The sequence below is a fragment of the Arctopsyche grandis genome, chromosome 12, assembly GCF_051622035.1.
Source record: "Arctopsyche grandis isolate Sample6627 chromosome 12, ASM5162203v2, whole genome shotgun sequence".
NCBI classification, from domain to species: Eukaryota; Metazoa; Arthropoda; class Insecta; order Trichoptera; family Hydropsychidae; genus Arctopsyche; species Arctopsyche grandis.
In genome coordinates this window covers 9321937-9338246 of record NC_135366.1, presented here as the reverse complement: position 1 = coordinate 9338246, position 16310 = coordinate 9321937, and the positions used below count along the sequence as shown (strand labels likewise).

At 35.6% G+C, this 16310-nt stretch overlaps 1 protein-coding gene across 1 annotated transcript; it reads left to right on the top strand.

Moving 5' to 3' along the window:
- Positions 1-11718: 11718 nt before the first annotated feature.
- On the top strand, positions 11719-12933 carry LOC143920418 (uncharacterized). The gene has a single exon (XM_077443303.1). The coding sequence runs from the start codon at positions 11719-11721 to the stop codon at positions 12931-12933; it is 1215 nt and encodes a 404-aa protein (XP_077299429.1).
- Positions 12934-16310: the final 3377 nt, after the last annotated feature.

Sequence of the window (16310 nt, the reverse complement as noted above, 5' to 3'; positions counted from 1 at the left end):
GACATCCCGACAAGCGAAGAGACATTCATTGGAACATTTGCAGATGACACAGTCATTATGTCATCGAGCGAGTCACAGGAGGAAGCATTTGAACGCCTGCAGCGTGCACTGGACAAGATCAGCAAATGGACCAAGGACTGGAAAATGAAACTCAACGAGCTAAAATCAATGCAGGTCACATTTGCACTGCGACGAAATAGTGTCAGCACTCAGACTTTCATAAACGGAATCCAAGTTTCACAAGCTTTGTCAGCTAAATATTTAGGACTGCATCTTGACTCAAGGCTTACGTGGAGGCATCACATTAAAAAAAAAATAGAACAGATTCGAATTAAACAAAGAGAAATGCATTGGCTAATAGGAAGACACTCCAAATTAGACCTACAATGCAAAAAACTGATATACCAGGCAATCGTGAAGCCAATATGGACATATGGCATACAACTGTGGGGATGCAGTAAGCCATCCAATATCGAAAAAATGCAAAGATGTCAAAACCAGTTTTTGAGGATTATCACCGATGCATATCGCTTCGTCACAAATGAAGAGATCCACAAGGACCTTAAAATCAAAAAAGTAAAAGAAGTCATCCGAGAATGCGCCGGGAGGCACGAGTTGAGACTGCACCGTCACCCTAACATAGAAGCGCTGCAGCTATTGGACACAACTCACCAGCAGAGGCGTTTAAAGCGAAAAAAGCCTCACGAATTGGTGTTCTGAATGTGAGAGATTCAGAAGCCCAATTCACAATTTTGGGGACGGAGTGATGATTCCGTAGTGCCCGTACATGATCTGAAGAGCAACGATATCGCTGGTGATGATTTATCGGGAATCGATAAGATGGCACCAAAAAAAAAAAAAAAAAAAAAAAAAAAAAAAAAAAAAAAAAAAAAAATTATTATGAATATTTTTGTTTTTATTTTATTACTTACTAGTTGTTTGACCCGGCTTCGCTCAGTATTTTTTAAAGTAAACACCTTAAATATGGCAATTCTAATAGTAAATATTCATTTGTTTTTTTATTAAATTTATTTGAATCGAAAAAAAAAATATATATATATATATCGAATCGTCATAGAAACTGATTTGTTTTCGATTACCAACCAACAATACTTAAATACTTACAAACATACAAAGTCGCTTTCGAAATTATATATAAGATATTAGTCAAACTTCATGGGTTTATCAGCTTTGTCGCCTTCCCGGTGTATTTTTTTTTAATAAATAAATATTCGATTGGTTTGGTAAAAAATTGGTAAAAAAATCGATTGGTTTGGTAAAAAATTGGTAAAAAAATCGATTGGTTTGAGACACAGGACATTGTTTTAAATCAATTTTTAACGCCTCCTTGATATGATGAAAGTTTTCCACCAAGTCTATCGTTGAAAAAATCTGAAATTTGCGTTTTTCGCTCCGGCCTAATGTATGTACGTGTCTTCTCAGTATACTTAATTTTAATCAAGTCTCAATCTTCAATAAAATTAGTAGACTATGTCAAATAATTACAAATATTCTCACTTTGTATATATGGTTCTTTCGTCAATGATCGAATTTCCCCCCAGATCACGACATGAAAGTGGCATAAATTTGCCTTTTTTTCCAAGTCAATACTCGCCAAAACAGGAAGTCGAATTATTTGATCGATTAGAAATCGGCCGCGGCGTGAATTTCTCTTCTGCTGGTAGTACTCGTACATAGTAGTAGTTGTGGATAGTATAGGACGCGTGGACAAGCATTCGTTCCGTGCGTGAGGCACTCACAAAGAGAGGTTGACTTGTATCAGAAACGTCAGGGTGTGACGTGGCCCGGGCCGGTCTGAAAGGAGCCAGCGAGCGATGCGTGTGACAGCCATTGTAATGCTCACCGTTAGCGCACGTCATCGCCGAGGCTGCTCATCATCAGGAAACCTCAGGTGCTCAGGTACAAAGACTCGCGATTATTTCGCTACTCGCCAGCGAGCACCGCGCACACCAGATCCCCGCTCAATTGTGTAACCGCCTCGAACGAACTGCTCTCCATAGTACACACATTATATCATAATATCAAGTCGGTCAGTAAGTTTTCACTTACATACGTGTCTTCGAAGAAGGCAAATCAAATTAATTGTACAATAAATCATCATTCTTAGTTAAAAGCATTTCTGTATTTCATTTGTACTTATAATTATTTTTTCAGGAAGATAAGAAGCACTTATGTGGGTGTGTGTACATAGAAAATACTTAGGTAGTCCAATATATGTATGTATTTTTACTCGTTTTGCTCAATGACGATGGTCATACATGTCATCTGAGATTCGGTGGACGATCCGCCTCCACTAATCTCGGTCCTGATCCCGTCAGTTCTTTGATTTGATCGGACTATCTTTTGAGAGACTGTCCTTTTACTCGTCTTCGAACATACATTTGAATGTATATGTATGTAACCAGCAGCATAGCTCAGTGGTTAGCGTGTAATTCTTTCAACTGAGAGCTTATGGGTTCATTCCCTGTCCTCGTGTTGCTGTCCAGACCATGGATATGTGACTCCAGGTCGATCGTTTCCTCTCAGAGTTTGCCAATTTATCTGATTTTAGCAATCGGGGGGATTGACTTTGTTCGACAACATTATATGCCAACCACTAGTCTATGTAAATATACTTAGGTATATGTTGAAATCATTCGATGAAAGACAATAACATCCCAATTGAAAATCATATTGGTAAAATCGATCATATTCTGTGCACGATCATATTCTGAAATCAAATTTAAAGGCACTGATATTAAAAAAAATTAAATGGCGTATTATATGATTCCAAGATTTTTTGTATAAATAAAAGTGAAGTGTGGAACGCTGTATCCTTGACCAAACGAGGAAAGACAGGAAGCGGAATACGTGGGTGAGAAGTATGATAATTGGTAGTGAACGTATTGGATAAAGTAAAGAGATTGAAATGGCAATGGGCGGAGTCACGTGACTAGAAGAATTGACGAAAAGTGGACAAAAGAATTGCTAGAATAGTACCCGAGAGAATTCAAAAGGGTAAAAGAAAAACCGCAGGGAAGATCGGTAGATGAAATTAGGAAAATGTGTGGGGTGAGATGGATGAGAGTTGCGCAAAACAGAGACGATTGGAAGCGTGTTGGAGAGGCCTTCATCCAGCAATGGATGGTGAGTGGCCGTAGATGATGATGATTATGAAATAAAAGGAGAGGTCTTAAATATTCTCGAAGAATAATCTTCGAGAGAGCATGACACACAAGTTATACACAGGTATTATACATTGATTGGCTCAAATCGTCGTCGATTACGTCGACACAAACTCCACACTTGACGCGGGTATGTTTTTTAATTAAAAAGTTTCGTCATTAACGAGCAGTCGAGTCGGAAGTGTGCGATATTCTCCCGGGTCGGGATGTCGGGATTGAAAGTTGTGTCGCCTGCTACGTGTGGTTTTTTTTATTTTTTTTATTTCTCCTTTCATTTTTTCGTATAGGTAAGCGATGAGTGTTGCAGGTTGCAAATAGAGGAGGAGGGGGTGGGTCGACTCCACCGCAAATAATTAATTACAAAATGTAGACTGTTGTTTTGTCGGCGAGTGTGCCACGATGAGTGCCGTGAATACCGAGCACTGAGCGGAGGTGACGAGGTGATCAAACGGAGTCCTCCAGGAGTTGAGTGCCGCGGTTGCCGCGAAGCAACTGCGCGAATCAAACCGACATTTCTCAACTCTCTGTATACGTTAAAAAATCTCGGTTTTGAATCGAAAGGCTTGAAATTATTTCATTTTGCATTTGCAGTTCACGGTGGCGGAGTTATAGTTTAAATCCTTCACAAATATAGTAGTACCATGAACACATATTGGATTGCTGTGGAATTATTGTATAATATATGTTTATTCGATAAATGTAGGTACTTACATTCATGCGTCAAATTTTACATACAAGTATTTCACGGAAAATGATAATGAACCTAAATCACGCAAACTCATTGGTGCATTTATTATTTCCATACGTTTGTTTGCTTACATATGGTTAAATACATAATGTAAATGTTGGATTGTTACCTACTTTATTTTTTAAAAAAAGCATTACAACGTATGTATATCTATTAATTATTATTTTATTGATACCAAAAAAATTCTAAAAATAAATTACACCAATGAAATATAATAAAAACATTGCATTGAATAGTGGTAGATATGGGATATATCATGTGTAGTATGTATGTCATACTTAGAATAATGACCAAATAATAAACAACCGAATAGATCAATATGACGGGGAATATTGTTAAGAGAAGAGCAAGATATGTATGTACATATTTAAAAAGGAATTACAGGAATACGGAGATTATTGTGAAATAATGAAGGATTGCGGAGGGATCTGATTGTAAATTGGATTAAGATCTTGCTTAATAAATAAGAAATATCAGTTAAGCAATTCAAAAGCTTGAACAAAAAAAAACAATTTTTTCTCCTATATCTATTGTAAGGATTCATCTGGAATTGCAGTAGGAATGCAATTTTTTTATATAAAATGTAATGTATCTATGTAGAATTTAATTTTATTGAATCGGTATTTATGTATTGTATTTACATATATATCTACCTATATAGGGATTTATGAATTAGTGGAGAGGTTATAATATGCTTTATATGTATGTTTAATAAATGTAGTAATAATCAATTATTTAATTCATAAATAGTCTTTCGATTTTTTTTAGTTCTTTTCTACATTTTTAAATTAGAGATTACATTCGTGTGTACAAAAATTTAAGACATTATCCCATACTAAATCTATTTTTGGGTAGACATCTAATCATATGATAATCGTGGACAATTTTTTTTTAAAATACGTTTAAATTCAAATAGGTATATAATTTAAAACCTTAATCAAAAAACATAAATCATAAATTTTCCTCCTATATTGTAAGGAAACAAAACGATCATTATGAAGAAATCTGGAATATTTATTCGTTCTATTATAGGCTATTAATATTTCTACACTCGATAGAATGGATTCTAAAAAGTACTTGCAATTTCCAATAGACTTCTTACAAATGAATTGAAAAGCAAGGCAACAGTACTATAGGATTTTATTTATATTATGTATATATGTATGTATGTATATATTGAAATATTATAAACTCTAATAATCGATGGTTTAATAAACAAAATGTTGATGAGATAGTTGCTTAAATATATATACAATGTAGAACTATTTTGATTTAATTAATACATTCAAATATAAAATTGTATATATGTAAGTAATGCTAGAATCAGTTTAACAGTCGATCGTTACCGGAGGCAAGCACTCGAGTCGCAGCTTCACGCCCACACAGAGCCCGCTCGTCAAAATGGCAATTATTAAAAATTAGATAATGAAAAAAGTGGTAAACTCGCGGTGTGAAAAGAGAAATTGCTCATCGTTGCGAAATGCACCGCGCATTATGGTGCCACAGCACCATTCAACAACGGCGCTCGCCAATTTGGTCCTTATTGCACAGAGACGATAAAGCTCATTATTCACCAGCGGCGAGCGGCGCTTACGTACGTCTGAAACGGTCGCAGACACTGACGACAGGAGTGGATCTTAACGTCGGAATTAAATTCTGTTAATTAATGTTTTTAATTTTATATATTGCACAAAAAGCGCTCGAGATGTTCGCCAAATGTAAAAATGTATACCGTTCACCATATAATCGCTTATTTGCGAATTTACTTGAATGTGAAGGTTTCAGAATTCTAGTTTTACTTTCGTAATTAACCTTTAATATTTTGTACGCAATCTGAGAACGTTGATTAATTGAATTTAAATTTGAAAGGAGTTTGTTACTGCGAAAAATTCAACGACGAAATAAATATTTTGAGATTCTACCCTTAACAATCAATTAAATATTTTCACGGTAGGAGTGCTCACCGCCTCTTGTGATCGCGAGTGCATGCGCTTCTAACTGCATAACCCTTAATTGGGAGGAGGTGTCAACCACTAATTACTGCAATCGTTTGCTCTCACGTTTGAACCAAAGATAGTAAATTTCAATAAATTTTATAATAGTATATTATGATTATTTGATAGATACTATTATATTTAAAATTACATAACATATATTTGCATATGCTATGTAACATTGTATATATGTACATACATATGTATAACAAACTTCCAAATATATAACATTGTAAAAAATAATAACATCTTATTGGAATTCGAATAAAATTAAGTTTTATTTTTATTGAAATTTACGTACATGATTCAAATGAATTTCAAAATCTGATTTGAGAACTTTAATAATAAGAAACAGTTTGAGCATCCGCGGTTTTTCGATTAAAATTAGTTCGTATTGGAAATTTCGTATGACTGCGTAATTAGAATCCTATAAGACTGTTAATCATAAATTATTGTATTTTTGTTTTCGTTTCAAATAAATTTAGGCAATCAATAAACTTTTATTTTGAGTATTTATTTTATTTTATTTAAATTGGCACACATACAGAATAAAATATAAAAAAAGAAAGCGGTACAGTGAGACAAAAAATATACAAATATAAATGAAAATATTATATTCCTTGTACAGAAAGCACCACGTGGTAATATACAGCAAACGAAAAAGAAAAATTACAAATTACATTAAAATTAATAATGAATGATAATGAGGGTAAAGAAGCAAATCAACCACAGATTTACTTCTTCGCCTTACCTTTAAAAGTACTGAAAGAGTCAGCAAAAAGGTCGGGACAATCATCCATATGTATGTAGGTACAATCGTAAAGACGGCATATATGTACGTGCGATTGTACTATTAAATGAAGTGTTGTTATGACAAATTGGTGGATAGAACAGTTTTCTACATCTGGTGAATCGGCCATCAAAGTTAAAATTAATTTCGTTCAAAACAGATGTGTCAAGGATAGATGCCATTAGTAATCTTGTATAAAAGTAACAAATCAGAAACCTTTCTGCGATGAGACAAACTAGCGATCTTGAAGCTCATAGTTGGCAGCAATCTTACAAGATCAGTCTTATGGTTTTTTTTTTTTTGGTATATAAATAAAGATACTTTATTAAAAACGTAAGGGCTTAATTCAACTATGTGCATATTTTCAAAACCGAAAAAAAAGCCTAAAATATCTACTAGTTAGTATTTATTTCAATTTGAAAAATGTATTAAATATTCATATGAAAATGTAGAGATGAGTATTCTCGCATTGAATAGGTGTGCCGTGCCGTGTATGTATAAAATGTTCGTTTTTGTATTCGTACATGTGGACAATTCAATTACGCGTTTTTTGTAAACCTGTACGGCGGCGCATATTTGTGTATTGAATTGGATAATGACAATGATTCCCCGCGCTTGATTATACATAATAGAAAAACGAAAAAATTGTAAGAGGCACCTGTTTTGAAAACACCTTTGAATTGATAATACGTTTGAATGCTTAGAACGGCATCTGTTGCTCTGCACAGTTCATTCAGTTGCAGATCGAGCCCGCGATGGTTGTAAGTGCGAGTGCATTATTCCGTTTATAGCGGCTTCGGTATGGGGCCCCCATTGTGCGCCGCCGTGCCCCGCTCTAGGGCCCCACAATGCTCCCGTTCAGCACGATCCTTTGCTAGTAAATTCTTTGAGGTTCATTGCTTTTCGTTTGACGCCTCGCGTTTAATATGTGTGTGCCCCCGCTCGCCCGAAAATATGAAAAATGCCTAGCCAAATCTGATATTCGATTGCAAAAAAAAAAAATTTAAATTCTACTTTTTTTTTATAAAACAATGACAATTTTATACTGTCGGTAGGTATATACATATGTATATACCCACCGACAAATTGTATTTCATTGATTTCATTAAATTTTGGTAAATATAAAATGCAAATGCATATTATATACATATGTAGATGTATGTATGTATATAGAAAGATATGAAAGTATGCGGTATCGATAGTATAAATCTCTCTGCATAACAAACATATTCAATATTTATTACATACATACATACATAGTATTTTTAAATTAAAACTCAACGTGATATTACCTATAAATTGGGAATTTATAATGATTGAATTCTTTATTACAAGCTTTTTATTATTTTGAATTTGAATTAATTTGTTTTGCCTCTAAGGGAAAATTACCCTACTAAGATTCTGCATATACATATGTATCTTATTTGTTTTACATTAACGATTTCAAGCACTGAATATATAATAATTTACAAGTACTTTCCAATACATTGAATCCGTCAACTTTTGACATAAGGACTTCTTACATTAATGTTCAGATAGTATTTATTAACTGAAAATATACGTCAACTATGTATAAGTTGATACCAGGTTAGTAAATTGAGGTCACTCGATTAGTAAATTGAGTTTGAAAGTCACATTTTTGTTTTCAGGAAGGGCATTATAGATTTGAGTACCCCTGTGGAAAACACCTCCTGCAGTTGTTGCTTTCTTAACTCTGCCTATAATTAATTTATTTATATATCTAGTTTAATGATTATGCATATCTCTATTTATAACTATGTAATTAGATATTAAAATATCTAATAGACACGTCACTAATATCTCATCTTTAACACTCTTGAAAATTGTATTAAAATAAATCATGCTTATTATATACATACGTACATATATATGTTACAGTTCGAAGTGTATTTTCAGTTGTAATATATTCCAATTGGAGTTTTAGGTAATTCATATTCGAATACAAATCAACTAGTAAATTATAACTCTAAGAGCCAAAATACACTTTCAAAAATGTGCACCAGTTGTAATACAACATTTGATTTTTGACGGCTCTGATGTTTTTACGAATGCTTTAGAATTCAATAATGCGTTAATATTATTATATTACGATAAAATATATGTTCAAAACAACAATTTGTGACTTTCCAACTCAATTTACTGGTGGAGTAACGCTTTCACGAAAAACTAGCGTCTCCATACAACTTATAGTTGAGATTGATTTTAAGTTGATTTTGACCAGTTGGAATTTTATTCGCCATTTGAATCAACTTACGTATACATATACAACTTACAACTTATTATACAACTTACTTTACAAAATATATTCCAACTAGTCGAAATATATTACAGCTGAAAATACACTTCAACTATGTATGTATAACGGTAGTTGGTGCCAGGTTAGATGGAATATATTCCAATTAGCCAAAATATATTACCAACTAGAAGATACACTTCAACTGTAACATTTCTACCAATTTAGGCAATCAATAAACTATTATTTTGATTATTTATTTTATTTTATTTATGTTGGCAAAAAACCAGTACAGTGAGACAAAAAATATACAAATATAAATGAAAATATTATATTCCATGTACAGTGAGCACCACATAGTAATATAAAGCAAACAAAAAAGAAAAATCACAAAAACTGTTATAATATTAGATATATATAAACTTTTAGAGCAATGATCGATCGAAAGAAATATATATTAGCCAGTGGTGTAGTCGGGCTAGGTCACTCCAGGTCGCCACCCTGGTACTATTTTTGGAGCCAGGTCGCCACCCTAGCACTTTGATATAAAAATTGTTTTTTGAGTACAATTGGTTGATAGTTGTTACAGATAGTTGCTGCCAGGTCAGATGGAATATATTCCAACTAATCAAAATACATTACCAACTGAAAGATACACTTCAACTTCAAACTGTGTGTGTATACAATGCATGCGTGTATATATATATATATATATATATATATATATATATATATATATATATATATATATATATATATATATATATATATATATATATAATATATACAAGTGTGTATGCATGTGAGTGTATGTACATATATGTATGTAGGTGTGTGTATGTGTGTATACATTATTCTTATTTAGTTTTGTACTAATTTTATTGTAATTTGTTTCTTTTTCTCTCTCCTTTTTCTTTGTGTAAAACTAATTGTTTTATCCGGCTTCGCCCAGTAAATAAATAATAATAACATTTGTTTTTTATTAAATTTATTAGAATCCAAAAATATATATACATACATATAATTCGAATCGTCGTTATAGAAACTTTGATTTGTTTTCAATAATACATACTTACTAGGCCTCCCAAATCCGAATATTCGAATACTTTTTATACGAACTTGTTTTTTTATTTTCAATCTACAGCACATTTAGCTCCATTTGATGTTCCGGATAATGATTCTCTTAAAATTTTAATAATATCTTGAACTTCAACTACAAATAAATAATTTAAAGCTACTATTCGATATTCGATATTCGAATGGAATATTCGAATATGAAAAATTACAAAAAAGTAACTTAACAATAATAGAAACCATGCTCATCAATGACAAACTAAAAATTATAGCGAAAAGCCTTGTGGCAGAAGTTGAAAATGACAATTTTTTTCAATTTTATCTTCTGTTAGTGATTTCATAGATAAGATGACAGAAACGACTTCAAAATTGAAATTAAAACTTAAAATAATGGAGTATCTTAAATCTCTGAATCTGGAACTTGATAAAAGGTTCGAAGAATTGAATAACTGTTTCTTTTGTATATTCCCCTTTTATTATGATGACAAATGAAAATTTCATAGTACTACAAAATAGATCAAAACCATTTTCAGTATTGAGATTAATTAACTGGGCCAACGTAAAATAGTCATGATCAAGTACTTAATAACCATTTTAATAATATTTCGGTTCAAAAATTTTGGTCGGAAATATTCATTGACAGTGAAACAAACCAATATAAAGATTTGACAACAATTGCTTTATTAATATTGTCTATTTTTATTCCCACTACCGCATATTGCGAAAGATCATTCAGTGTAATGCACTTTATTAAAAACAAATTTAGAAACCAGCTGACAGACGCAAACTTAAAAGCAGCAATGCGGCTTAAAATTTCTTTTATTTTATGAATAAATTGATCCACTTTTTTTTTGTAACTTTAATTTATTTGATTAAATTTGGTGCGGCCACCAGACATTTCCACTATTATCACCTGTGCGGCCACGGTAAAATTTCGCCCGAGAACCACCACCGTATTAGACGGTAATTTTTTCTTGACCGTATAAACCAAACCGTATGCCAAATTGATATTCAAAGCAAATAAAACATTCGTGCACAGTGTTAGCAATGAAACTGACAAGTCGAGTGCAAAAAAAAATAGAGGATGATAGGGTTTGTAGTAATATATGTTGATACGTTTGTGTGTGGTGTGGTGTGGTGTGGTGTGGTGTGTTGGCATCGCCATGTGGATGCGTGCGTGTGCAACGTTAGTGGAGCGCGTGTTTTCAATTCGGGGTTATTTGCCCTTGAGCGGCAAGCGCGCCGTGGAGGGGAAGCGGGAAGAGGGATAGGGGGGAGGGGGGGGGGGGGGGCGAGTGAGTGGAGGGGGAGTTGGATCCGCCTCTGGGCTGTGATTGGCCGGCGCGTTTGGTTGGGCGCGGCGCGCGCGCTCACAGCACCCGCATTACGGGGAGGTGCGCCGCGCCGCGCGGGTGTCTCCACCACCGATCACTCAGTCATCACTATAGCGACTGCCGCTAACTCTGACCGACTCACCGACCGTTCGACACTCATCCGAGAGCAACATCTCTAACTGCCGCTGATGCGGCTCGGACGTCGTTGACGCGCCGCGCTTATACACACACGCACTCGAACTCGAACCGATCATCTAATCATCGAACATCACAACTAAATTCAGAATCTATTGGAGAATTACGCACGACGCCAAACTGTACGCGCCGCGGGAAGACGACATGCTGACGATGGAGACAGACCTGAAGGGCGGCAGCCTCCACGGCAACATGGCGCCACACCACGGCCTGCACCATTCGTACGGCTCGCTAGGCGCCCTCGGAGGCATGATGGGTCTTCAGCAGCACCAGCATCAGGCACTCCACGCAGCTCACCTCCACGCGCCACCCTCGGCCGGACCTTCCCCTCCCGCTCACATGACAGCCCACCAAACCCACCAAGCCCACCAGACCCACCAGACGCACGCGCCGCAGCCCAACAACAACAACAACACCAACAAGAACCAGAACTTGGATCGCGTCAAGCGGCCCATGAACGCTTTCATGGTGTGGTCTCGCGGACAACGCCGGAAGATGGCTTCGGACAACCCCAAAATGCACAATTCCGAAATCTCGAAGCGCTTGGGCGCGCAGTGGAAGGACCTGTCCGAGACTGAGAAGCGGCCGTTCATCGACGAGGCGAAACGTCTGCGCGCCGTTCACATGAAGGAGCATCCCGACTATAAATATCGTCCGCGCAGGAAAACCAAGACGCTGGCCAAGAAGCAGGATAAATATCCTCTGGGTGTTGGAGTCGGAGTCGGGGGGCTTTTGCAGTCGTCGGATTCGCGGGCGCCGCCGTCGCAGCCGCCGACGCCTTCGCGGGACATGTACCAGATGCCCAACGGATACATGCCCAACGGTTACATGATGCACGAGTCGGCGTATCAGCAGCAGCCGGGGTACGGCTATCCTCGGTATGACATGAGTCAAATGCAACACGGTTCAGTGAATTATATGAACTCTGGGTATGGAATGTATGGAGGCGCGACGGCTCCTGGACAGGGATCGCCGTACATGCAGCAACCGGGATCGCCGTACGGGCCGCAGGGATCGCCGGGGGGGTACGCTTTGCAAGGGTCGTGCCAGTCGCACAGTCCCAGTGGATCCAGTGCTAAATCGGAGCCGCTGTCTCCCGGTCCGCCGATGAAGCGCGAGTTTGCGACGGACGCGCATATGCTGTTGGGGATGAAAAGGGAGTATGGAGTTGAGGCGGGCGCCGGGCCCGGCATGAAGAGAGAGTACGGGGTGGACGCTGGGCCTGGCGGAGGGATGAAACGCGAGTATGGACAGCCGGACTTGAGTCACATCATCAACATGTACCACGTGCCGGATCCAGAGTCCAGGGCTCCCGTGGCGCCTTTGTACGCTCCGGAACGCGCTTTGCCGTTGATGTGAGACGCGGCTTTCCCCGCGCACGACATCGACATCCCGCCACTCTGAGCGGTGCACGTCGCGCGGGGATTCTCGCACACGCACTCGCCCTCGCCCTCACCCTCATCCCCAACGCACCACGTCTCCTCCTGTATCTCTTGTAAATAGTAGTGAGTAAGTTGCAAGTTTTGATTTACGGGAATTTTTCATTTTTTTCCGTTAGTTTTTATAACAATTGTACGATTAAGGATTGTTTCTGGCCTAAGCGCACTCGTTTTGTAATAAATCTTTCACAAATTAGCGACTATGATATAGTTAAGTTTAACCTCTCCACCGTTCGATGCGATCCTTTTTATAATTATTATTATTATTATTGTTGTTCGATAACGTTTTGTAGATGTCTTCATATTTAATGATATATATATATATATATAAAGTTGTCGAATTTATTAGAACGGATATTATTATTTTGATTTTCTTAGGCCATACGCGACAAGTGAGAGGATGGGCGTTTATATTTTATTATATTATTTTTTTGTTTAATTATAGCGTTGTAAATATTTGTCAGTTAATGGGCCACTCGCCGTTAAGTTTATGATTCTGTGAAAATATCCTAATCCTACTGTCGCTCGGCACCGACGGCCGGGCGGGTCGGGTCGCTCTCGACTTTTTTTATTTTTCGATTTCAATTCTTCGAAATATTTTTCAACGTAGACCACTCGTTGATTGTACTTTTTTTTATCAAATGTTTTTTTTCTGCTCGCACGTTCGTGCGAGAAGTGTCTCCCCGCCCGCCCGATCGAGAAAAATCAGTGATAGTCGGGTACTGTCTGTAATTTTTATTTGATATGTTTCGTTATTTTGTTGTTGTTAGTCGATTTAAAATTGTGAGGAACAAATTCGATTGAATATGTATAAATATAATTTAAATTATGAAAAAAATTACCTTGCAAAAAAGGGGCGAACGATAGAAGAGATAGTGACTGAGAGAATGGTATATATGTAAAACCAAAAAATACGAACAACTTGTAAATATTTATAGTATGTAATAATAATAATGAATTTAGTAAGTAAGATAAAAATGCGGTAAATTTAAATACCGATGACTGTGACTATTAAGGACGCTATGCCGAAACTCTTAATTAAACATTCCAAAATATGTCTTCATTTATCTCATTATATTGTACAAAAAAAGTTCACCAAATTTAAAAACAAAACAAAAAAGACTTCACAGACAAATTTTTATGTTCTTTTTTTCATTATGCAGTGAGTGTTAATAGTCAGTGAATAAAAATATATGAGATTTGAAGTTAAAAAAATTGTGTTTTCATGAAATCATCTTTATATTGTGATCCTAAACTATCCTGAAGACCTCACCTTCCTTCGTTGGAGACTCGATTGATAAAAAACAATCAGGTAAAAATGTGATCATGCATATAAAATTTATTCATATATTTGACAAGATATAATAAAATATCGATAACTTATCATAAACAATAACAATGCTTATCACTAGCGTAATTACTGAAAAGCACATGTCAAATTAACAAAATAAAATCTATTTAGTCTCTTTTGAAATAAAATTTGTATATAGATATATATATATGTTCATTATTCATCCTTTTTATTTTCAATTAAATAATTAAATCAGGATTTTCGTATTTTATTTTTATTGTTTACATAACTATTGCGTTTAATTTAAAGATGTTATCGATGACACTTTGCCTTTATTTTGAAGTTATTTATTTCAATTAATATTTTTTCTATAATACAATTAACGTTAGAAGCACCTGAAATGTAATCCTATATTACAACAAATGATCAACCTACACATTGTTCGGTGACACCTATTATTATGATTATCGCATTTTAAAAGCTTTTTAATTTACTACTAAAATATATATCTTTAGCTAATTGTATTATATAAACAATGCTACAAAATAACATTTTTAAATCGCTTCTTAATAACTTAGCTGAATGAATTTTTTGGCAAAATAATTTCATTGTCTAACTCCAAATAATAATCCTCAAATGAAAAACAATTATTTAATTCCTAAGTTATAAATTCTGGCAGCTTTTCACCCCAGCTTAAAATAGTCGCACACATTCACACACCAACCCCACACACTCGAAATGCCGAAAAACCAACACGATTCGCGCTTGTACCCGTTCGGTACATACGCGAATATGTGAACCGTTGGTTTGGGGGTAAGGGGGATGAAAGATTCCACGTTGTTTATAACACATTAATTTATTTCACCCTCTGAAATAATAGCGGCCGGCGGCTCGGGTGTTATGAAATCTGAAATATGTCTTTTGGTAGTGAGATTTAGCATGAATCATTAATGAGGGGTGCGGTGCTCTCTCGCTGTGTATAATATAATATAGATAACAATGCCTGATTGTCGCAGATTCCAACACCGTCAAATTCGTAAGTATGCAAACACACATTCCTCGTAGAAAAAAGTCGATTGCGACTGATAACTGTAACGTGATCTTTCATTTTTTCTGATGACATTTAAAAGCGTCACCGGTTCCTTGAAATATTGTTTTGTGTTCTAGTATTAAAATACCATTGGACTACTACTACTTCTATGGTGATGTTGATCTGTATCGTTTTATTACTATGAAGCTTTGTAAATCATATTGTCTTATCGAACGGGTGATCGTCTTCCCCTTAACTGTAGGTACAATGAACGCGTATTAACCTTATGATGACCGCTACTAAAAAAAATATAATAATATTGGAGACAATTAATTAAACTAACATAAAATATAAATAAACTTGATTATTATATGGTACCGTATTTTGCATAATTTTGAAATGTGATTTACTTTCAGAAAAGAATGATCTGTTAAGTTATGTTAAATAAAATTTTATACGAATAGATGCGTTAGAAAATGTTATCGCCGTGATTATATTGTGTGACGTGTTTGTATATAGCATTGCGTGTCGTAAATAAAGTCAACCCCAAATGCATAATGCATTTCGTAGATAACGCACACCACTCGCCACCACTGTTTCTGATTTTCGTATCAAAATTACATCATCGCCGTCATCACGGCGTTGTAACATATGTACATATGTCGCCTGTCAAATTTCTTACACGGTCCGGTTAACCGGTGATGTCAACTGGACAAACTGATATTACTGTAATCCGACATCTCTCACATAATAAATAATACTAATACTGAAGAAAAAAATCTTTGGGCAGATAAAATGTTATATTTTTTGTATTACATGTTTATATTTGCACGTATTTTGTAACACGTGTCGTCGAATTATATTGTAAAGATTATCTGAATTTGATCCGAAAATGACCTTTGTTAAACAAAAGTACGTATGAGCGGCTATCTCGTTCTCTTTGTGTGTTTTGCAGTATCAAATTTGATTATTGCTG